General features: G+C 50.7%; 3 protein-coding genes across 4 annotated transcripts; 1 reads left to right on the forward strand and 2 right to left on the reverse strand.

The window, feature by feature from the left end:
- Positions 1–1,020: 1,020 nt before the first annotated feature.
- On the reverse strand, positions 1,021–24,228 carry Il25 (interleukin 25). Its single transcript, XM_051195714.1, has 3 exons — positions 24,112–24,228; positions 3,567–3,799; positions 1,021–1,506 (listed from the first exon to the last, which is right to left on the reverse strand). The coding sequence occupies exons 2-3, from the start codon at positions 3,779–3,781 to the stop codon at positions 1,230–1,232; spliced, it is 492 nt and encodes a 163-aa protein (XP_051051671.1). The 5' UTR covers positions 3,782–3,799; positions 24,112–24,228; the 3' UTR covers positions 1,021–1,229.
- Positions 7,110–7,623, reverse strand: LOC127230409 (60S ribosomal protein L27a-like). The gene has a single exon (XM_051195716.1). It carries the CDS (start codon positions 7,589–7,591, stop codon positions 7,145–7,147), a length of 447 nt encoding a protein of 148 aa, XP_051051673.1. The 5' UTR covers positions 7,592–7,623; the 3' UTR covers positions 7,110–7,144.
- On the forward strand, positions 11,806–19,776 carry Efs (embryonal Fyn-associated substrate). Of its 2 annotated transcripts, none has more exons than XM_051195699.1 (6): positions 11,806–12,112; positions 16,242–16,520; positions 16,764–16,904; positions 16,994–17,713; positions 18,010–18,099; positions 19,136–19,776. In XM_051195699.1, exons 1-6 carry the CDS (start codon positions 12,095–12,097, stop codon positions 19,568–19,570), a joined length of 1,683 nt encoding a protein of 560 aa, XP_051051656.1. In that variant the 5' UTR covers positions 11,806–12,094; the 3' UTR covers positions 19,571–19,776. The 2 variants fall into 2 exon arrangements, with proteins under 2 accessions (XP_051051656.1, XP_051051657.1); XM_051195700.1 differs by lacking the exon at positions 19,136–19,776 and adding an exon at positions 18,667–18,805.
- Positions 24,229–24,292: the final 64 nt, after the last annotated feature.

The following is a 24,292-nucleotide window of genomic DNA, read 5'->3' on the forward strand; positions in this document are numbered from 1 at the left end:
TCACAGGGCACAGACTCTCCCTCACCAGACTCCTAACAGCCCGGGAAAGGAAAAGCGATCTGGTTAGGGGAGTAGACAGGAGGAAGACGGCACTTCAAGAGCCTGAAAGTGAAGCTGGAGCCTGCTGTGGGACTCTGGGAGAAGGCAGGACCCAGGGGAGGCTTGCCCAGATGGGCTTCACCCAGTGGCACAGAGTGCCTCTGCTCTTGCCTGCAGGGCCCCTAGGAGGGAGGGTGAGGGAGAGATGGTTAACCCTCCTCTTCTTCTAGCCTAACCCAAGCTGGAGAAGGAGAGAGGGAACAGGGAGAGGAAGAGATGGGAAAGAAACCAGAGAGGTTGGGGGGTGAGAGACAGAGGCAGAGCAAGGAGTTCCTCGGCAACCGAAGCTTGAAGACGTTTATGCCCCCTCCCATAACCCTAACCCTCTTCCTTGGCTGGGCCTTTCTGTCTTTTCCTTTAAGGGAGGTGGGAACTGGAGCCCAGCCCAGCCTGTACCCTGTTGGACCAAGCTGCAGCAGCCAGGACCAGAGGACAAAGAAGGATTGTTCCGGAGACAAGGGGGCGCTGTGCGCCTCTACTGCAGTGCCTCAATGGGCTTCTGTCTCTCCCCCATGTTGAGCTGTCTGACCCCCACCCTTATGTTCAGGATGGACCAGGGGAGGGGATGGATGTTTGCAATGGACACCCGGAAGAGTGGCAGAGCAGAGAAAGTGGTAGAAGAGGAGAAAGGACCCAGTTAGAGACTACAGGATGTTCAGGTACCAAAGATGCCAAAGAAAGATGAGACCATTTTTAAATACAGATATTTATTTGGATAAATCTCTTCACCTTCAATAACAGCTTTCTTTTCCTCAGAATTATTCACATCAAAGTAGTTGCGCCTGGCTGCCACAGAGTTGGTATTCCCCAAGCAAACAAAACAAAGGGCAAAGGGGCAAATATGGAGAAAGTGCCTGTGCTGGGCCGGGGAGTTCAGAGGGAAGGAGAGCCAGCAGTGTGGCTTCCAGGGAATGACAGGCCTTTGGAGACCTTTTCTGAGAGGGAATGCCAACACAGCATCTTCCAGCAGCCACAAACTGAAACTGCTCCTTCCCAAAAGTTCTTTCAAAAAGTGCAAAAGTCAGGGTTTCTCTCAAGTTCTCCATCCTGTCCCAGGACTCTGGTGCTTCAGGTAGGGCTCTGGAGGGCTTGAGCATGAGTGTCCTGGCCAGTGCGGCAAGGTGTCAGCCTCAGGAAAGTGGCAAGCGTGAGTAAGGCATTACACTGGGCCGCACACAAACACAAGCCAAGGAAACACGGTAGAGCCTGCGCTCCAGGCAGTAGCCATGATGGCAACCTTGCTGTCCGTGGCATGGCCGCCGGTAGAAGACGGTCTGGTTGTGGTAGAGTGGTACTGAGTTGCCCATTAGGCCCATGTGGGAGCCCTTCTGTAGGCTGACACAGTGTCGGCACAGACATCGTGCATGGTACAGATCCTGGGGGACCCGGTTCAAGTCCCTGTCCAACCTGTAGGGACAAAGCTGATCAGCTCTGGAGGAACAGGCCGGAAGCAGGCAGCAGATAGAGTGGAGAGAAGGGAAGAAATTGTGCATTTGTGGACTTGACTCCTTAAATCCATTCTGGCACGACATACGGTGTCACTTGGAATGCCATCTGCCCTCCTCTCTGAGATTTATTTCCTCCAACTACAGTACAGATAGGGGACAAAAGAGTAGCTTTCCTAGTGGCCCTGAATGCCAAGCCATAGCCACAATGACTTCTTTTAGAAGCAGAGGAAAGGGAGTAGCCTCCTGCCCACCTCCGCCACATCAACCCTGCACCTCTCTGATAGGCATGAGGCTTCTTATAAATTTTGTGGGGCCTTTAAAATTACCATTATTACAATACTAAAAACTGGTGTGAGCCCACTATGGTGGCACATGCCTGTAATACTGGCACTTGAGAGGCTGAGGCCAAGAGTGGCATGAGTTTGAAGCTAGCCTGTGTCAAATAGCAAGTTCTAGTCCAGCAGGGTTACTGAATGAGACCCTGCGTCACAAAACAAACAAACAAACAAAAACCCCCACAGGGGACATAGCCAACGCTGGCCATCTCCTTTCATTGGTCTCACTCCCAGGGAGAGCTGCTTCTTGTCTGCCCTTCCAGATACTGTTCAACATGTATTACAAGCACATTTAGGAGGTGAACAAGAATTTGCCCATTCAGCAACGATTTGTGGCAGCTAAAAGCAAAACCAGATCAAAACAAAAATTAAAAAAAAAAAAAACTACTGAAAAGAAGATACTGAAAATAAAGTATTGTGTCCAGTAACCTAGCAGGACCCCCCAATATGTTAGAGCCATTTCCCATACAAGCCCTGGGAAATTGGGGTCCAGCTACTTCAAGCGTTACCCTGGGGAGGTAGGGGGCTGGAGAGATGGCTCAGCAGTTAAGAACGCTGATTGTTCTTCCAGAGAACTGGTTTCAATTCCCAGTACCCACATGACAGCTCACAACTGTCTGTAACTCCAAGATCAGGCAAAGCATGCATCAGTGCACATAAAGTAAAAATAAATTAATTAAAAATGCCTTGTCTGTTTTTAAAACCTCTGCAATCAAAGTTTGGGGACAACTAATGGTCCCTTCTTGTAGCTTTCTTGCCAACTTTAATGGGTGGAGATCACTGTGAAGGGGTGGGGCTGTGTAGTCTCTCCAAAACTCACTTGACACCATCACTTTTTTTCTGAGACAGCTTGTGGAACAAGTGTTGTACAGAGCATACATTAGAGAAGCTCTGCTAAGTGGTTATCACTGTCTTTCAGAAAAGAAGATGGACTGAGTCCCCACCACCACCACCCACCACACATATAGATTTTCCAGGCAGCCTCTGAGACCACTCTGAAGTATTAGGAGCTGGGGTCTCAGCTGACCAGCTAGCTCCCTATACCAGGGAATATCTCTCACGCCCCTCAAAGGCCAGGCTACTGAGACACGTGGGGAGTGTGAGCACAGAACCCTAGGAAAATACAGAACTGCGGGAATGTGTTTAGGATCCCTAAGACCATGATTTGTAATACTTGTCTTCTCTGTCCTGATTTCATGTCACAGCACAAACAGAGAATTATAATGTTTATGTGTCAAACTGTGTAAAAGGCTAAGAGAACCACGATTTTGATTAAAGATAACAAGCCTAGAGATCTAGCCACACACCAGCCCCACGTGTGTCTGGCATAGGGGTGCTTTGTGTCTGCATCACATATTACGGCTTGATACTTTAGTTAGAAGAATATGAGTTATGGGACAGACCAAAAAAGAAATGGACTTTGCATAGATTGTTTTGTTTGTTCTATATATTGGCCTCTAAAATATAATCTAGAGGAAGGAAGGAAGCCGGCATGAACTTGGTAAGCATCACCCAACATAATGCAATGAGGCTCAAATTCAGGTCTGTGTAATTCCTAAACTTTTCCGGTCTGTATAGTTAAAAGAGGCTGGTAGGTCAAATTGGGTGGAACTTGCCGGGTCCCTCATACATCACCTGGAGGACACATGAATACATTCAGGAGGGGGATAGTAGACCAACTCACTCATAGCTCCAAGGAGAGATGGCCCTCCTGTTGAGGGGTCCATCCTTGCTGGCTTTGCAGGATTCTGAGGTGAGGCTCAGAGGTTCTGGGGGAGACACAGATGCAGCGCTCAATGTCGGCACCTCAAGGGAGTCTTGTTCTTTGCTGGGGCAGCAGCTGGGCCAGTGACCACAGTCATTCTGGACTTGTGAACTGATGGTGTGTCCCACAATCATAGCCAAGAATGCAGCAACCTGAAAGCAAAAGCCAGTGAGAAAAGCTTCTGCCAGGTCCCCATCCTACAGGAGCCTCCCTGGCGGCTCCCTGAGACCAGAGACCCGGAAGCTTAGCCCTCCTACACATTCAATGCCATCCTTGCTCCTGTCCCTCTTGGCCTGTCCTCCTCCAGACATTAGGGCCACTCACCTGGTACATGCCGGACACTGTTCACTTGGACACAGGTACTACCCTGCCTGACAGGCCTTCTGGAAGCAGGCTGACTGGATCAGTTGAGGTGTCCTGCTTTTATTTTCAGCAAACCTGTTTTGTTTATTCAAATTTATTTCCACTATCTTTTGGAGGGAGTGACCTAAGATTAAAAAAAAAAAAAAAAAAAAAAAAAAAAAAAAAAAAAAAAACCAACAACATAAAACCTGGAAGTGTTGCCAAAAGCTGTTTAAATGCTGCCCTCATGGAAGCTGTAACAGCCATCATTATCAGCCTGGCAGCCCATTGGGTAAAGTGTTCCTCGCACTTTCCGGGCGGGGGTCGTAGTATTACATTCTGCAATTCTGCCTCTGTCTCTGTGAATTGTCATGATGGGAATTTCCCTGGTTGGTTTACTACCTCAAATTAAAGAGTGTCATAGGTCTCCCTTCCAGGGACACCATTTCCGAGCCTTCTGCTACTCCTGAGTGGGCTCTGACCTCCAGCTGTCCCTCTTCTACTTGATGTCCCCTGTCTTTTTGCTGTTGCTGTTGTTGTTTTTCGAAACAGGTTTCCCTGTGTAACAGCTCTGGTTGTCCTGGCACTGGTTCTGTAGACCAGGCTGGCCTTGAACTCACGAGATCCTCCCGCCTCTGCCTCCTGAGTGCTGGGATGCTGCTGCCACCACCCCCAGCTCCCTCCTCTTTTTCATTTTGACCTCCATCCCCCTTGTTTGCTATGCCGTTCCCATCCCTGTCCCTAGGCTTTCCCTGACTCTTCCTGGGGTAAGGATGTGCCCCTCACCAGACAGGGTACCAGAAGCATATGCAGGAGTTTTCTGGTTGGGTGGGCAAGACAGACGGAACAGCTATGGCTGACTCCACACTGCACAAATGAGAAAGCAGATCATGGAGAAAAGAACACCGTGTTACCTAAGACCCAGCAGGAGGTCTCACCTTTGCTCACAGGACCCCAGGGACACACAGCAAGGACAACTGTCACTCTCGAGCCATAAGCGAGCCCACTCAGCCTGTGCACTTTCATCGGGTCCTATTAGCCAGGTGGGAGTATATGTACTTCAGAAAGACAGATTCCAAAGACACAGGTCAATCAAGACCCAGACTGCTGGGGAGGTCTGTGCAGACATCAGCCATCATTCATTCTTCCTGCAGGCCTTTCTCTGTCTGCCCAGGGACCTCTGCCCCACCCCAACACACTCACACACATTGTCTCTAGAATAATGTGTACTGATTTGCATGTGCTTTCCCTCAGAAAATACTCCTGAAGTAACCAAGGGATCAGAAAGTAAATAAAGGGAACCAAAAATAGTTAGTGTATAGCATCTTTCAGATGCAGTAGGACAAAACAGTCTCAAAGGAGAGGTGTCATGACAACGGAGGGCATTCTCAAGAGTTAGAAGAAACTGCTTTGATGACTCTTAGGGGCCTGGAAGAGTGGAAGGCACTGAGGAGAAACCATTAGTGGCCAGGGTTAGGACAATTGGGAAGAGCAATAAGGCCAGGAACACCTTCAGCTGATGCCCATGCCCACCCTTGCCTCAGTGCTCCTGGGTACCATCTCCCTGTAGATGCCGCTGGTCTTACTCCTGCGCACTTGAGTGTGGCAGACATGGTCCTGAACCCTAGGCACATCATCTTACTCTGTCCTGATAATAAAACTATGACATGAAAACTATAACCCTCATATTACAGATGAAGAAAGTGAGACCCAACAACATTCCATAATCTACCCAAGATTATGCAGTTAGAAAGGCTCTGGGCTGGTTTTCCACTCCAGCCCTCAATATGTCCGTACCTAAGCTCCTAGCATGAGCCAATCCTCAACCGGCTGTGGATGGACGGGGAGCCCCCACAGTCAGTGTGTCCCCGTTCACCTGGACTTGTGCTGGACATGTTTCATTTGCACCTACCCAAGACCACAGGGCATTCCTGCCTTCTTTGGCATTCAGCCCTGCTGGCTGGGATCCATTGTTCCAGCTTCCTGTTTCCCAGCCTTTTGTCTGGCACATGGCCTCAGGTGGCTTGTGGTGTTCCTTAGCAACCCCAAGCCCAGAATAGGGTCCTTTAGCTAGCTAGTAGTGCCTTTTCAAAGAGCAGAGCTCCTACAGGTCTCCCAACCACAACAGTAGGAAGCAGACCTTGGCCCGTGCTCAAGGGGGTGCTCTTAGGACTGAAAATGATCCTAGCTCCTTGTCTCAGCTGCTGACACTGCAGAATGGAACTGGCCTGGGTGACTGGGACAATGTTCTTCACAAGAGGTATTTGGGGCCTTTCCCTGTCTCTGTACCTCAGGCCAGAGGAAACCTCTGGAAGGAAGATGGGAGATCCCTCTAAGCAGATGGTCTTCCCCAGGAGTTGGCTTTCCCCATACCACAATGACCAAGCTGACCCATGAACCTAGTCTCTGAGCCACAGACCCTACCCCACCCTGCTTGCTCAGCCTCTGCCCTTATCTCATTAGTAGCTTTGTGGGACTCTTCAGGGTGACTCCCTACCATGAGAAACATTTTCCAGAGGGTTTCCTCCTGGGGTGACTAGTTTTGGAATCCCTGAGTCATCTCAGCTTCCAGGGAATCCTTGGGGTGTGGGGGTGGCAATGGGGAGAATCCTGGAGGTGGGAGCAAAGAAAAGTTGGACCAACATCTGACACTACGAGTACCCACCCAACATGGCCCTACTTGCCTGGGCCTGACCTGACCGACAAATAAGGCTGGAATTCCTACTCCCGTGACCCTGGGAAAAGAGGTCAGCACCTGCCAGGAAAGGGCAGGGAAAATGTGATGAGCTACATCTTCTATCCTTTGCTTGGAAAAGAAGAATACGACTACCCTATAGCTTATTACAAGGTATTCAAGCCTTTGCCTGCTGCCTTGGAATTTCGGTCTGTTCATGACCTTGGATGCTCCTCGTGCACATCCTTCCTCATTGGTAAGAGTGTATGTGGTAGAGTGGATGTGTTCCTGGGGGAAGGGTGTCATTGATGTGAGTGACCTTAGAGATGCCAAGATTAGCTGTCCTAGACCTAAGGCCCTAAGGCATCCACAGGATTGAGTTCATTTCCACTCACCTTATAAGAAGCTAGGGCACGGATTATTAGGATATTTTTTTTTTCACTTGGAAAATGTTAGCATTTAATTAACCTCCCTGGGTGGTTCAAGCCACCAGGACACAGGCACCTCCAACACCCTTTATCTTCTCTTCAGCTCTTCTGCTGAAAAATTTGGCTTTCACGATGACAGGTTGTTTAGGGAGCTTCCCCTTCCCCAGAACTTTGTAGTAGCCCGATCGCACAACATCAATGATGGGAGCAGCTCCAGTCTTGTTCTTGGCAGCATTGACCCTAGTCTGTTCACTGACCAGTGTCCACAACTTATCCAGGTTGACTGTTGGGCAGAAGCTCTGGTTCCTCTTTAAGTGGTAATGCCTCATACCAACTTTCCCAAAGTAACCTGGATGGTATTTGTCGAAGTTGATCCTGTGGTGATGCATGCCTCCAGCATTCCCGCTGCCTCCTGGGTGCTTGCGGTGTTTACCAATGCGACCGTGGCCATGGCTCACGTGGCCCCGGAGTTTCTGGGTCTTCCTCAGTCTGGATGGCATGGCGGCGGCAGAAAGGAAAGAGGGAGGAGCACGCAAAGTCTCGCGAGGTAGCAGCGGATTATTAGGATATTGACCTAAGGTGCTGCTCTTGACAATGGGGCATCCCCATCACACTCTTCCAGGGACCCAGCAACAGCAAAGATGGAAACCCCTGGATTAGTATTCCTGCATTCTGATTTGTAGTGATAATGCCCCTGGATGCTAACCATTTTGTTTGTTTGTTTTTCGAGACAAGGTTTCTCTGTGTAGCTTTGGAACCTGTCCTGGAACTCACTCACAGAGATCAGCCTGCCTCTGCCTCCTGAGTGCTGGGATTAAAGGCGTGTGCCACCAATGCCTGGCTGCTAATCATTTTTTAAAGGTTTATTGTTATTATTTTAATTATCTGCAGGTGAGGGGGTGGAGTATATGTACATGAATGCAAGTGCCCACAGAGGTCAGAGTGTGACATTTCCCTTGGAGCTGGGGGTTATAGGCAGTTCTAAGCTACCTGATGTAGGTGCTGGGAACTGAACTCAGGTCCTCAAGAAGAGCAGTGTGTACTCTTGGCCACTGAGCCATCTCTCCAGCCTGCTAATTATTTTTTAATACAATTGTTAACTACAAAACAATTAAGGTCAGGAGACTACCTTCAAGAAGAAGCCATTTTCTTCCGGGAGATACATGCAACGAGCAGATGAAGAATGCAAAGGCCCAGGAAAGACACTTTCCCAAGAATAACGCAATTGTCTTATAGTCATAGTTCCTGTGTTCAGTCATCCACTCTCCAAATATTTATTGACCATCTACTACACACCAGGCACTGACATTCTGAGTGTTAGAAATGAAAAGGAAGACAAGACAGACATGCCTCTTCCTCCTCAGGCTTACAGTGAAGGAGACAGGTGACAAACAAGGAAAAGGATAATTTTGGATTATAATAGAAAGCACAGTGAAGAAAAAGAAACAAAGCTATGTCAATGGAGGGCACAGAGCTGCTGTGGATCTGGGAGACTGGAGAGGATGGGAAGGCAACTCTAACTGGGAAGGATCCAGAGGAAGGCTAGCCTAACCAAAATCCTAGAAGTGGGTAAGGGTTTGACACATTTCAGACACAAATAGGACGATGTGAATGGAAATCGAGGGGTGAAGAGGAGAGTGGGTGGGATGGGGTGGTATCTGGGTGGGATAAGGAGGAAAGAAGATGTGGGCCCTCCTGGGAAGAGGGAAGAGACGGAAAGAAGACAGAGGTCTGAGAAGACAAAAAAAAAAAAAAAAAAAAAAAAAAAAGTTCTTTCTTAGCTACTCTTCTAATGTGGTCAGGGCAAACCTTGGCACAAGACTACACAAGGCTGCTCACTGCAAGGTACCAGCCCTGGGTTTTCTCCTCCACCAGCACCCTGAGGCCTAGTTTGAATACCCAAGCACCTTCAACCTTAAAGGAGAAGGAAGAAGAAAGTACAAGGATTCAGGGAAGGTTCCCACTAAGAACATCCTGGTCCTGGGTTTTTGTTTGTTTGTTTGTTTTTGGGTTTTGGTTTTGTTTTCCCAATTTTTCTGAGACAATTTTCCCAATTTCTCTGTGTAGCTCTGCAGCCTGTCCAGGCACTCGCTCTGTAGACCAGACTGGCTTTGAACTCACATAGATCCACTTGCCTCTGCCTCCCAAGCGCTGGGATTAAAAGCATGGACCACCACTGCCCATTGAACATCCAGACACCCTGTTTTAATGAAAGCACCATTGGAGGGAGGAGGAAAAGCAACATGCTGGGTACCTTCCATCTGTGTTCTCCTCACCAAAGCAAGGTGGAAAGAAAACTCAAAGATGGTCTGCGATTTGACCAAGATGACATAGCTAATAAGCCAGGACTCACTCCCAATACAGAAGCTACCCCTTACCTATATTCGTTCCTGAGGCACTGAGATTTCCATCTATCACTCAAAATGCTACATTGCTTAAACCATTCACATCCTTTCTGCTTAGTTTCTGCCTTGCATCTATTTTTCTGTGCTCCTTAGAGCACTTACATCTGGGGACCATCGTGTCCTGCCCACTTGCCCACTTTTGTTTTATACTGGTGACCCTGGGTAGACATCATACCCTGTCACTCCCCAGCAGTGTCAAGGTAGCCAAAGCCACATCATCTCCCCCAGGACTGGAGTCTGGAGGATGGTGACCACCTCCAGCCAATCTGGACCCGGGATAGAACTCTCGCTTCAGATGTATTTAGACACTTTAAAGTTCCTTTTCTTGTAATGAAGTCTGAGTATGTTCATTCTCCAGCCAGTGCATGAGGTCTGCACTCCAGCCCTACAGCAGAGCCCAGAACCATCCCCACTCATCGAGTCATCCTCTAAGTGCCAACTCTCCCCTCCGCAGAGGGTTTCAGGGGGTAAGTGGGGAAGGATCTGGAGCACACTCCCCTCAGGTGATCCTGGGAAATGTCTGTGGTACGCCTGTGGAACACTGTGATATGAGAGTGGCCTCAAAGCCACTAGTTCACAAAGATTTCAGATGTTCTCTCCTAAAGAGGTTACGACTAAGCTAGCTGTCTGGTTTGGGTTTCAAGCCTCCGTTTGTTAAACGTAAACACTGGAAATACACTACAGCTTTGCACCCGTTTAGCAGCTTGCTTTCCAAATACCAGGAACACCTCCCGTACCCCAATGGAAGAAGACAGGTCTCTCTCAGCCCTCTCAGTTCTAAAGTATATCTCCTCAAAGTACGGATCGGCGAAGAGGGGTGACTGGGGAGGCAGGCAGGAAGCGTTAAAAGGCCAAGAGCTCGAGTTCAGCTGAAACTCCCGATTCCAGGCCCTCTGAAAGAGCTCTGCCCTCTTCTTTCTGCCCACGGTCTCCACCCCAACTGCTCCAGTAGCAGCTGAGATCCAGCCAACCTGAAGAAGAGAAACAGGCCCAGACTGGCAAAGGAGGCTAAACAGGCGGCGCAACCGGCCAGCCTGCGATCTGGGGCTCAGGCTTCACGTCCTCTCTCAAGGGCCAGGATCTTTGTTCAACACCAGACTCCAAGTCAGTGTCCGGCTGGACCTCCCCGATCGCTCCCGCCGCCCCCTGCAAAGCCCGCACGGTGACAACGCCTGGACCCCGGCGCGGCGGAAGCCAGCGCGTTCCCTCCCTCGGGAAAAGACAGATGTGGGGCTAATGAAAGGGAGGCAGGGAGAGGCGTGGGGCTGGCGGGGGAGCGCGGGGGCGTGGCGGGCCGAGCCGAGCTCCCCCGAACGCGCAGACCAGACCACCCGCCGGTCGGCCGCGCTGGTCCGGAAGAAGAAGGTGCGGGGATAGAGGGGCCGGGCTGGGGCGCGCAGTTTGGCCCGAGGGTCGGGAGCTGAAACTCAACACCGCCTCGGAAAGGATCATCCCCTTTCTCCGCTGCTTCCCCTTCCCCCCCTTCTCTTAATCCCCTGGACTGAACCCCTCGCGAGAGGAGTGGGCCGAGGGGAGGAGAGAGAGCTCGCTGAGCGGGAGCGGGAGCCCGGGCCGGGGAGGGAAGGGGTGAGCGTGCCACGCGCGACCCCGGCCCTCTCCAGCCCTCAGTGTCCGACCCCAGGCGAGCGCACAGGACTGCTCCTCCCCTTCACTCTGTGCTCCCTTTGCTCTGTGGCCTTTTTCTTCGTTCCCCGAGACAACAGGAGCTTCCCTAAGCTTTGAGGGGCGCGCCGGGGGCCGGGTTCAGGGAGTGTGAGCGGGGACTGGGTGCCCGGGGCAAAGGGTGGCGTGCGCCCATGGGCGCTGAGACCCGAGGTGCCTGGCGGCCGCCTGGAAAACCCGGCAGTACTGAGAAGGCGTGTGGCCGGGAGAGCCCGGCTCGGCGCGGGCCTGGGCAGAAAGCCCGGCCCCACCGCCACGCGCTCTGAGGCCTCTGGCGCCGGCCTGCCTTTGCGCTCGCTGACTTGAGCGACTTTGGAGACACGCAGTTCAGTTCTCGCTCCTCCTCCCTCCTTCCCCGCGGGTCGTCCCGCCGCAGTGCCCCGGCCCCCGCGACCACAGCCCTGGGAGCACGGCTCTGCGCCGCTGGGGGAGGGTTGGCCCCAGGAGTCGTTCATCCAGCCCAACCACTCGGGCGGCTTCTCCCAGCCCTCGGGGCTAGCCTGAGCTGCCTGGAGAGGCGTCGAAAGCAGCAGCAGCTTCTGCCTCCTCGCCTCGCTGGCCTGGGACGTGAGCTTTGGGCCCATGTGTGTCCAGGAGGCCCCCGCAGCCTAAGGCCACAACCGTGGGGGCCTGGTGCCCCCCAGAGACCCTGGGGACAGTTTAGAGCGCGCCCCTTGGATGAGGTCCCGCAGCGACGCCCAGGCCCGCCCCATTCCTCCTCCTGCCTGGTCCAACTGCCTCCCATTTGGAAAGTTTTGTGGGTTTTCTTTCTCTTCCTCCAACTTTGGGGGAGGCAACTCCTCAAGAGCCACAGCTTGGGGTGACCTTCTGGCTTGGAGGCCATGAGGGGCAGCCATCGCTGAAGTCAGCGAAACTGAGCCTGGTCTGAAGCAGGCGACGCTGGAGGCTAGAGCCATGGCCATTGCCACGTCGGTGAGTCCAAGGAGAGGAGGCTTGCCAGGCAGAGACCTCCAACCTGCTCTATGGCACTGTTACGTTTATTTCTACCCGTTCTCTCTTCTCCCAGAAGCTGTGTCCTCTCTTTTGTTTCCTTTCTCCCTCTCCGTGTGCCTTCTGGGTCTGTGTTGGCCCCTCCTCCCCTCTCCCTGTTCTCTTCCTTTATAGTGGCTGTGGATAGATGGAGGAGAGGGGGGGAGTGTAACCCCAGTCCTATCTGTTCTTTTCTGGGTGGGAACAGATGGCCACTGATGGTTGGCAGGGGCTGTGATTGGGAGGTAAGTAAAAGGAGTTTTCTGGCAAAGACCAGACAGCCCACGGAAAATGGACGGCCAAGGAATCCAACTCTAGAGGGCTGGAAAAAACAGCCTATGGACAGGCCGGGGAAAATAATATAGAGGAGGGAAGATGATGTCAGCTTGCCTCGGGCCACTTTCTGGTAACTGGGGACAAAGGGAAGGGACAGTTAGCATGTTGGGATTGCAGGACGAGGCCTACCAGAAAATTTAGTGGCACACTGCCACCTAAGTAAGTCAGCCGTCCCTCACAAGTCAGTGAGGCCCAAGGAGGAGATAGAGTCAGTGATCACACCCACTATCCATCATTCTCTCAGCAGCTCTGGCCTGGGTTTAGGCAGACTGCAAAGCATGGGCCCCATTGGCTAGAATTCAAACCTAATACAGGGAGGAGCCTACAGCCCCACCTCTGCTCTGCCTTGGAGTCGGTATAACAAATCCAACCAAATCCATTCCTCCTCACACTTTTCCAGGCCTGCAGGAAGGCCAGCTGCCACCTGCTTTCTAGCACACTGGCGGTGGGGGAGGAATGCAAGGCACCCTCCCATTCCCCTAGAGGATGGTTCCAACGTTCATTCCTTAGACAAAACCTTTTAGTCCTTTGGTGGCTGGGTGCCTTTGGGAGTGCCAGAACTGCTGTCAGGATCCTGGAGTTACAGACACCTTTGAAGTCCAGAAGGTATATGGGGGACGGGTATTTGTGCTGACGAAACTCACAGGATCATAACAATAGTGATATTTATAATTTACTTTACACATCTGGCCCTGTGCTAAACTTTGCCATGATCCTTTGATGCATTGTCTCATGCAGATCTCAACATTATGAGGACATTTTATCATCCAGAAATAGGTATTTGGCTATAGATCAAAATTCTACACAGGAGGAAACTACAGTATAGTGATGTTTAAAACCATTTTAAGGCAACCAAGCAAGAAAGAGACTCAACCCCAAGTCCACCTGCACTTAGAACTTTGCCTTTAATCTCTGGCTAGGTCCAAAGTACTAATTTCTAGTTTTCAATTAGGAGAGATGTAGAGTACATGGCTAGGTTAGTAGAGCAATTTCTCCATAAATTAAGGACCCGAGCTTGATTACAGCACCCCAGCCATGGCAGGGGGGCCTACCTGTAATTCCAGCACTAGGTAGGCAGAGGTAAGAGGATCCCAGAGACTTTGTGACCAGCTAGCTAGTCTAGCTGAATCCCTGAGCTCCAGGTTCTGACTCTCAAAATAAAGTGGAGCGTGATTAAGGAAGAAACCACCATTAACCTCTGGCTTCCACATGCATGTGCACACACACGGAAGAGAGGGAGAGTACAGAGCCACCCAGCAGTCCAAGTTATCTGTTTAGTGTTTGTTTTCTTTTTGTAGATCTTTTAGAAGCTACGATATAATCAGAAATAATGTGGTGAGGACCAGGCCTGTAGCTCAGTGATGGAGCATTTGCCTGGCATGCAAAAGGGCCTAAGTTTGACCCCAGCACCCTGAGGAAGGAAGAAAGGGTGGGTGGTGTTTGGGAGCAAAAGAAAGGAGTGAAAGGGCTGGATGACTTGCCTTCTAACACAAAACCGGATCTAGAGGACCAGCATGCCTGTGAGTGAGCAGAGCATCCTTCTCTCCTGCAGTTCATCAGCATCCTGGTGCAGATGGAGATTAATAATGATGACTTTTTTTGTAGTATTAGAGATTGAACTCAAAGCTTCAAACATTCTAGGGAAGTGTTCTATTGCTGAGCTACATGTTCACATACTCAGTGGGTTTTTTTGTTTGTTTGTTTTAGTGTCTTTGTTTTGAGGCAAAGCATTATTTAGCTCAGGCTGGCCTTAAACCTCTGGTCCTCCTGCTTCTACTTCCCAGGGGAAGTGTGTGGCACCACAACTCCAGGGCTGTGTGTATGCTAAGGGAGCATTCCCAGTCCTCAGCCTTCTTTTCATTTTTCATTTTGAGATGGGATCTTACTAAGTTGCCCAGTTTGGCCTCAGATTTTCAACCGGAGGATTGCTTCAGCCTCCCAAGTAGCTGAAATTATAGGCCTCTATCACTACACTCAGTTTAACAAATACTTTTAACGTACTTCTCTGAATTATGTATGTGTGTGTATTTATACACAAGTGCTGGTGCCCACAGAGGCCAGAGGCATTGGACCCCCTGGAACAGCACTTACATGGAGTGTGAATTAGGCAATGTGGCTGCTGAGGACCACACATGGGTCCTCTGGAAGATTAGTGTCCACTTTTAACTACTGACCATCCCTTCAGCCCCTGCCTGGAGACTTGTAACTGAATCAGAGAGTCCATGGGGCTACCTGGCCAGCAGTGTCTAACTGATCTTCAGTGTCTCTGGGTAAGCCACACTGCCTGGGGTCCTACTGGCAGTCAAGCCATCTATTGATAACAACCGAAGCTGAATGTGCTGTATATTCTGAGTGGAGAAAGCTTGGTTCTACTGAAGGGCATCTTGGAACTGGAACAAGAACACTAAGAGGAGTTAGAACTGAAGGAGCCTACACACACACACACACACACACACACACACACACACACACACACACACACCATACTCACTGTCCCTCTCTACTGCTGTGCTCAAAATTAAAAAAAAATAAGAAGAAAAAAAGAAAAGCACCTTAAACTAAAACGAAAAAGAAGTGCTGGTGAGATGGCTTAGAGGTAAAGGCACTTACTGTCAAGTCTGAGGACCTGAGTTCAATCTCCAGAACCCACATGGTGGAAGGAGAGGACAGACTCCTGCAAGCAGCCCTCCACATGTGCACTGTGGCACACACACACACACACACACACACACACACACACACACACACACGTTGTAGAAGGGCAGTAGAAAGTACAGAGCTGTCATCAGTGCATGCTCTGCCAGCTGTGTTAGCTGCATGCCCCCGACCAAGCCTAACCCTGTGCCCTAGCTTTCCTTCTAACATGGGGACTATGAGAATTAAATTTAGTGTAAAGACTTAAACAGGTTCCTGACACTTTGAGTTTGTAACCCTCCTTGAAAAGCTTAGGTTCTCACTAGACAGGCCTGGAAATAGACATCCTTATGCTGCTTCAGGCTCTTCTGGTAGAACTGTACTTGTTCAGGCTGGGAAAAGCAATGGCTTCTGTCTTTTGCTTTCTCAAATGTGCCTTCACACTCCATCTAAACGAAGCTCTTCCAGGCTCCCACAGAAACATGGGTCTCTGTAGTTGCTTAATCTAACCTTTTACTTGGAGGAGTAATCACTGGGGGGCAGAGGGAATCCAAAAGAAATTCTGTGGAACACCCTAGTGAGACCTCTTCATGTGCTCTGAAGAGATTCATTTCAGAATTGTGTATTGAGGACCAGTTCTGAGTGGGACTCTACTGTAGGGGTTATGGGGTATAGCGGCCTGTGTGCTTACAGGGCCTATAGTATAACGGCAGAACTAGATAATAATAAAAACAAGTAATAGATAGTGTCCTGAAGGAAACAGTGGTGGCCACAGATGCAGAACGTAATGGGAAGGGAGAAAAGAAAAGCAAGGAGACATTTTCTCAGAACTGAAGAATGTGAAAGGTTCAGTCAGATGGAGTCAGGAAAGAATGCTTGGAGTAGAGGAAATAAAAAGTGCGAAGGCACCAAGATGGGAAAGAGCTAGGTCAAAGAATGAGAGGGAAGGGACGTGTGCCCTTCATGACGATGGGAGGCAGCTGGGTCAGGACTGAGGTTAGTTTTTGTTTTTTTTTTTTTTAGCTTGAATGGAATGGGAGGCTGATCTAGTCTCTACCTGACCTCGTGTGTGAGAACTCTTCTCTCCTAACTTCCCTACCAGGCCCAGCTTGCCAGAGCACTCTATGACAACACTGCAGAGTCCCCCCAGGAGCTGTCATTTCGCAGAGGGGATGTTCTACGGGTACTGCAGAGGGAGGGTGCTGGTGGACTAGATGGCTGGTGTCTTTGCTCCCTGCATGGCCAGCAGGGTATTGTGCCTGCCAACCGAGTGAAGCTCCTTCCTGCTGGTCCAGCACCCAAGCCAAGCCTCACCCCAGCAGCTCCCACCCAACCTGGCTCGTCATGTCCCACCCCAGAGCATGGCAGCGAGGAGCAGGAGGTAAGAACTGGAGCCTTTCATCATCTCAGGCCTGGCAGTCTTTGCCCTCCAGGGCCCGGGGATGGGTGTCAGGGAGGTCCTGGCTGAGACCTTGTCCTTTCACTGAGTGATGACTGATGTGTCTGCCCCTACTTCTGAGCTCAGCACAGGGAGTGTGGAGGGAGGAGGCTACAATGCCTCAGACTCCTGAAGTTGTAGCTGTGTCAATGATTTCCACCCCTGACATACCTCTTCATCCCCTAGGTGTATGTGGTACCACCACCAGCTCGACCCTGCCCTGCCTCAGGACCTGTAGCTAGATCCTGCTCACCCTCTCCTGACTCCATCTACAAGGTCCCCAGAGTCAATGGGACACAGCTAGCTGTCCCCAGAGATGTGTTAGAGGTGAGAGCTCTGTGTATGTTGGGTGAGGGCCAGAATTCTCAGGGTGGTCTACTGCTGAGCTGAAGGCTAACCCTTAGCTCTTCCTCCAGGTCTATGACGTGCCTCCCAGCATCCTCCGGACTCCCTCCAGCTGTCCTTATGACTCCCCAGCTTCCTTTTCCTGTCCTCTGGCTCCAACTGTCCCACAACCCCCGGGAGAGGGTGAAACAACCTATGATGTGCCTCTGGCCTTGAAGTCATCTGCCGAACCAGAGCCAGATCTGGAGTGGGAAGGGGGCCGGGAACCAGGGCCCCCCCTCTACGCTGCCCCTTCGAACCTAAAACGGGCTTCAGCTCTGCTCAACCTGTATGAAGCCCCCGAGGAGCTGCTGGCAAATGGGGAGAGCAGGGATCCAGATGAAGGCATCTATGATGTGCCTCTGCTGGGGCCAGAGCCACCATCTCCAGAGTCCCCAGGAGCTTCTTCCTCTGCTGACCTGGACACTGTGGCCCAGCTTCTGACCAAAAGCCCTCCACCCCAGCACAGGCCCAGGCTACCCTCCGCTGAAAGCCTGTCCCGCCGCCCTCTGCCTGCCCTGCCAGTCTCTGAGGCTCCTACCCCTTCCCCAGCTCCCTCTCCTGCCCCAGGCCGAAAGGGCAGTATCCAGGACAGGCCTCTTCCCCCTCCCCCACCCTGCCTGCCTGGTTATGGCGGCCTCAAACCCGAGGGAGATCCAGAGTGTGGGGAGGTTGACAGTGATTCAGCGGACCCTCACAATGAGTACGAAGGCATCCCGATGGCTGAGGAATATGACTATGTACACCTGAAGGTGAGATCCTGGGCAGCCCCACCAGAAGAGTCTTCCTAGCTCTCTCCCTTTCTCCTGGCCCTCTGCCCTCTAGCCTGGAACTCCAGCACTCAGCACTTGTCCAGACCACTTGAGTGAGTGCCACATCTACTCCTGATCCCAGCACAAAGTTAAACAGCTGCCATTTGCAATGCAAGGACAGCAAGTTTTGATGCTAGGAATATTTCCCCCGAAGGAGGGAGACTAGGGAGGGTCCCAGAGGCCATGAAGGCCTATAGTCTGTTCCTTTCTCTACCCTTGACACAATCCCTCTGCAGGGTGTGGATAAAGCTCAGAGTTCTAGACCCCTGGATAAAGCCTTCGCCACGGATCCCGAATTGCTGGAGAGGGAGCTGCCGGGACAGCAGGTAAACCTGGAGGGTTGTGCTAGACAAGATGGACTGGAACTTAAGGGAAAAGGCATTCCTAACCAAACCATCCGTGAGATAGGGTGGGGCAGGGCTGAGTACATGGGAGTCGAGGACAGAACAAAGAGGAGTTAGTCACCAGAAGGTGCTGGAACATGGAAGAGTTTGTTGGGAATTCAGGAAAAGAGGAAAGAATGTGCTGGAAAGAAGTCAGGTAGCTAGGAGAGCAGAAAGAATTTCTGGGCAATGAATCAAAGCTGCCAGGTGCCTTCTCTCCAACAGTGAATTCCTGTGTTCCTAAGAGACTGGCTCCTAAGCTGGGCTCCACCACTGAGCGACCTGGGGATCTATAGCAATTGCTTTATCTTTCTGGACCTTGAAAGTGAGGCAGAAGGACATACATCTCCACTCTTTTGACCTCCACATATATGCAATGGCATGTTTGCAAGACAAATACACACTCACACTGAATACATGTTATCAGGGTGCTTTTTTGTTTTGTTTTTTCTTTTTGGTGTTTTCAGACAGTATCTCACTATGTTACCTTGACTGACTTTGAACTCACAGCAGGCCTCCTGTCTCAGGGTCCCAAATCCTGGAGTTACAGGTGTGAGCAACTATGCTCAGCTCAGACTTGATTTTTGCAAAGTTGGTATGAACATAAATTGATTGATTACATATGGATGCTCTGACTTTAAACAATTGGATGTGGGTAACATTTTTACTTTTTTAATGTGGCTATTAAAAAATGTAAAACATGGCTTGTGTTATGTTTATATTAGATAGCATAGGGCTACACTCCCTGGTTTGCTTTGCTTGCTTCGGTTTGACAGACTGAAGCATGCCCACTCTGGGCTGCTCTGAAGTTGCCTGATGTTACTTGAGTCCGTATCTTCCTGTCAACTCTGGGCACTTTACTGCTGTCTCTGAGAATCTAAAGCTAAAAGGATGGCATTCAGTGAAGAACCAAGCGAGTGAGGGACAAGTTTGAAAGTGGCTTCGGTGACTTTGTCCTCACTGACCTCTTGCTCCACAGGCAGTCCTGTCCCCAGAGGAGCCACTGGTCCTGTCCACTGGAGACCTACAGCTTCTGCACTTCTACGCCGGGCAGTGCCAGAGCCACTACTCAGCTCTGCAGGCTGCTGTGGCAGCCCTCATGTCCAGTACCCAAGCCAACCAGCCGCCGTGCCTCTTTGTGCCCCATGGCAAGCGAGTGGTGGTAGCTGCTCACCGCCTGGTATTTGTTGGGGACACCCTAGGCCGGCTGGCAGCCTCTGCACCTCTCCGAGCACAGGTTGGGGCAGCAGGTACAATGCTAGGCCAGACTTTGCGGGCTACTGTGCTTGCTGTCAAGGGGGCTGCCTTAGGCTACCCATCTGGCACTGCAGTCCAAGAGATGGCACGATGTGTAGCAGAGCTGGCAGGGCAAGCCCTGCGCTTTACCACCCTGCTCACTGGCCTCCTCCCCTAAGGGCCTGTTCCAGCAGCCTTAGTCTCCCCTGCCTGCCAGAGCCCTGCTCCATGTTGAGGGTGGCTAGAGGGCTCTGCTTGAGGGAAGGAGAGGATTCTTCCCCTTTTCATCTCTTTTTGGTCATGTTAGCCACTCACCAAGGCATCTCTTCCCCCAAACCTACTGCTTTTTGTATGAGCCATTTTGTATAAATTATTTATATTTAATATTTCTTGCTTTGTCCAGGCAGGCATCAGGCCCTCTGGGGTAGGGAGGGACTGGACTCTCCTCATCATCCTGAGGTAGAGGTCGCTGTACTGCCTTCTGCCTTTGGGGGTCTGGAACACAGAAGGTCGGGTGGCTGAGACTGGGGCAAGGCAGTAATTGCCCAGAATGTTAATAGTCCGGGAAAAACTGGAGAGCCCCTCCCTTCACAGGTCAGGTAAGCTGGCCACAGGCATGGCATGTACCTCAATAAAACCTGCTGTCTGGTCCCCTGACTCTGCTTCTTGAGACCCTGAGAGGAAAGACCTGGCATCTGTCACCATTCCTGTGGAACACACAGGATGAGGGGTAATTTTGCTCCTAAAGGATCTATTTGATAGACTAGTCCTCAGCTCCTGCAATGGACAGCAAAGTTCTACAGGTACACAGTGAATGTACTCTTCCAGCAAAACTGGGATAGACATCAAGTCAATTACTGTAAGTGCACTAAAAAAAAAAAAAAAAAAAAAAAAAAAAAGGCCATGTGTCAGGATGCATACCTTAAATCCTAGCACTTGGGAGGCAGAAGCAGGTGGATCTGGATCTATGAGTTAGAGGCCAGCTTGGTGTACATTATGAGACCCTGCCTCAAATTAATTGCTGGTGATTGAGACGAATGGGTGATGAGAGACTAGATGAGCGGAGCAGTTGGGGAAGGAGATGCTAACCAGGAAGACTGGGAAGTGATGCCTGAGCTGGCACAGAATAAAAGAACTAAGAAGGGTCTGTGGCTAGTGCTTCCAGACTTCATTGTCATATGTTATTAAAGTGGCGCAGATGGGGAGAATTTGGCCACAACAGCCTCAAAAGGTCCCTCTTTCAAGAGCACCCCAAAGAGAAAAGTAACCTCAGTTTCCCATCACAGGCCAACACTAACCAACTGGAAGGTGGCTGCTGGCTGAGCTAGCTTCCTTAGGTGACTTCAGGAGAGTCCATCCCATCCAGGCTCCCATCACTTAGAGTAGCTGAGACCTTGAATGCAATGGGTTAGAAAGCCTTGGGACCTGGATGAGATGAGGGCCCATGGCTTAAATGACATTCACTCCAGCCATTAGCCACAAGAGAAGGCAGCCATCATTGTTTCTGCTTTCCCAGGAATCTGGCTCTGACTGTATCAGGGCACCTAAAATTTTATTCATCTTTGGGTCTTGACAGCCTGTGCATTTGCCTCTTCCATTTTGACCACTTTCTCATCCTACTTGAAGGAAAACATTTTCAGATATGAGAGCCAACAAATTCACCCCTATACATTGAAGGTCATTGCCATCTCCCAGGAAGGCTTTGGTGGGTTTTTGTTTGTTTTATTTTAGAGACAGGGTTTCTCTGTGTAACAATCCTAGCTGACTTTGTAGTCCAGGCTGGCTTTGAACTCACAGAGATCTGCCTGCCTCTACCTCCCAAGTGTTGGGATTAAAGGCAAGGCATGCACCACCATCGACTGGCTAAGAACCCTGAACTTAGAAAAAGAACCATCTTCAGTTCAGACCTTAGATGTGTCATGTATTTGTGTGCCTGTAAGTAAATCACCTCTCTTTTGGGTCTTGCCTTTAGCTCCTTTAGCTTTAGTATGAGGGTGTTCAAAACAGTCCTACAGGACTTTGGAAAACAGAAACATGCATAAAATTAAAGAATTATTAAGCTGGGCTATCACACATCTTTATTCCCAGCACTTGGGAAGCAAAAACAGGTGGGTTTCTGTACCTGGTCTACATAGTGAGACTATGTCTAAAAAAGGAAAAAATAAGGAATTACTGTTCCAGGATAAAGAGAAGGATGGAGACCAACTAGCCCCAGGAATTCAGACCAAGAAGCACAGTAATTCTGAAGGAGACACTAAGGGGAGATGGTCTGAGGGCACATACATTAGAGAAGAGTTTCCTGTATTTGGAGAATTTCTGAGCAGAGGAAGTAATGAGGCAATGATTCTGTGGCTTTGATGTCTTCCAATGAGGTTCAGAGGAGAAAACGATATGATTTCTTCACTGTGACTTGATAACTCCTTTCTGGACTTCTGGAGTAGAGGGTGAAGTACCTACCTGGAAAGCATTACATCTTTTCAAGGAATACAAGCCTAATTTTAATATCAATGTGCCCGGGTATCCAGTTGAAAATTATGGTTCAAAGGTCTGCATAATGCCAAGATTGTGCATTTTTAGCAATCTCCCAAGCAGTATGGATGCCGAGTTCATCAGCCACACTTTACATAGCATGGGGCTTGGGAGAGGTTTCTTTGAGGCAAAATTGCTTGTACTGACAGCCAAAGGATGAGGAAATGTTGGAGAAGCCCTAGGGCAAAAGCTGGAGCAAAAGCCCACGAAACTGGGGGAACAAAGGGCTAGCTAGCTAGGTGGTTGGAATGCAGAATGTGGCTGCAGGGAGCATGTGACCAAGCCTGTAGGCCCAGGTATGCATTGTCTACAATATTTCCCTTGGTGAGAAGTCTTTAAAGGAAGCCAAGCAGTAGAGATCCGGTCAGACCTCCCTTTGGGGGCCTGGCAAGGTGGTTCAGCATGGCAGCCTGGCAATCACCCTCTTCTCTAGAACCCATGAAAAGATGGAAGAACTCTAAAGTTAGTCTATGACCTCCAACATACACAGTGCAGCATGCACACATCACACACTATACACTAATAAATAAAAAAAAGTAAATACCTGCGGGGTTTTTGGGTTTTTGTTTGTTTGTTTTGCTTTTCAAGACAAAGTTTCTCTGTATTGCTTTGGAGCCTGTCCTGAAACTAGCTCTGTAGACCAGGCTGGTCTTGAACTCACAGAGATCTGATCTGCCTGCCTCTGCCACCCGAGCACTGGGATTAAAGGTGTGAGCAATACCTGCGTTTTGTAAAAGGTTATTCCATCTACACTTTTATTAGTAACAGATGGGGAGAAAGAAAGTGGGCTCTTAACACCAGTTGGGAACAAAGAGAAAAGTCCACCGGAATGAGAGAACTATAGAGGTCGTAACAGGTAGAATTTTGTGAGAAACTTGACATGAGTTGAAGAAGGCATTGCAAGGGCAAACACCGAACATCTGACCATAGGTGGGTGATGAGAGTGCCGTTCCTTCAAAGAGGATAGCATTAGAAGACATCCAGAGTGTGGAGGAAGGTGTCACATGATTTCTTTCTTGAGGACCGGAAGGGACATTCAAGGTTATGTGGGCTGCCAAGAGGTCGTTTCACTGACCTAGGACTCCCACAAGAGGTGGAAATAGAAAACTGGTGTGTTTGGTCCGGATCGATGGTACCCAATGCATATAGCCCAGAGGCAATGGTGAGACGAGAGAAGAAGGCAGGCATGAACTATGGTGCTGAGGAGGAGAACCATGTGACTGCCACGGAGAAAACAAGCCAGGAGAAGGTGAGACTTGACAGCCAAAGGAGGAAGTTTAGAAGAAGAGGTGGTCAACAGTGCCAAATGTTGCTGGAAAATGGTGATTCAACCAAGCTGAATGTGGGAAAACCCAGAGACCTGTGAGGACTAAAGCTAGAGAGAGACGCATAACCGATTCCTCCATCTGCATAAACCATCCTGCAATTACTGAATTACATGCCTGCTTCCCCTAGAAACCACCTCTGAGGCTATCTTGTCCACCCTTTAACCCTCCAGGTCTCACATACGGCCCGAGATACAGTAGGCACTTAATAAATTTTATTGATAAAATTAATGCGCAGGGGTGGAGGGTGGATGAATGAGTGACAGGGAAGATTGGAATGAGGAAACTTGGCGTTTGTCCCAGCTATGTACTATCCTTCATCTTTTTCTTTTTCTTTTTTTTTTTTTTAAACCACAGTGGAACCTGCAGCCCCAAGGAATGAACAACGGAGACCCCAGCCTCTACTTCCACGCAGGCCCTGGCCCCCCTTTATCTCTGACAAACAGTCTGGACCCAGGTTCTGCTGACGTGAGAAGGGGAGGAGAGTCTGGAGGAAGGGGAGGGGAAAGCAGCGCAGAGACGGTAGAGACGGAGGAGGCGCCCGCGGCTGCAGAGCTGCAGAGCGGGGTCTCTCGGCCCTCCGCGTCCCGGGCCTCCGCACGCAGCTGGGCCAGACAACAGTTCATCCTTTCGGCGCGGCCGACAGGGCCCCTGCGGTCGGCAAGCTGGCTCCCCGAGTGGCCACCGGGACCCCCGAGCCCAATGGCGGGGGCGGCGGCAAAATCGACAGCACCGTAGAGATCGCCCCCAACGCCAATGGAGTAAGTGTCTGCGCCCTGGGGGCTCTGCCGACCTCTCCCCGCCCGCGCCGTGCGCCCTGCTTCCCCCCGCGTCCCCGCATGCCCACGGCCCCCCCCAGCCTCACCTTCTCTCCCCCACCCCTCGCCGCAGCAGGTCGGGAGCCTCGGAGATGCGGTGCCCCCCGAGCAGCTGCAGGGTGAGCGGGAGCGCCGGAGGGAGGGGGAGGGCGACGCGCTGGGCAGCAGCCTGTCGCTGGCCGCGCCCCCAGGCCCCCTCAGCTTCGAGGCTCTGCTCGCCCAGGTGGG

The sequence above is a fragment of the Phodopus roborovskii genome, unplaced genomic scaffold, assembly GCF_943737965.1.
Source record: "Phodopus roborovskii unplaced genomic scaffold, PHOROB, whole genome shotgun sequence".
NCBI classification, from domain to species: domain Eukaryota; kingdom Metazoa; phylum Chordata; class Mammalia; order Rodentia; family Cricetidae; genus Phodopus; species Phodopus roborovskii.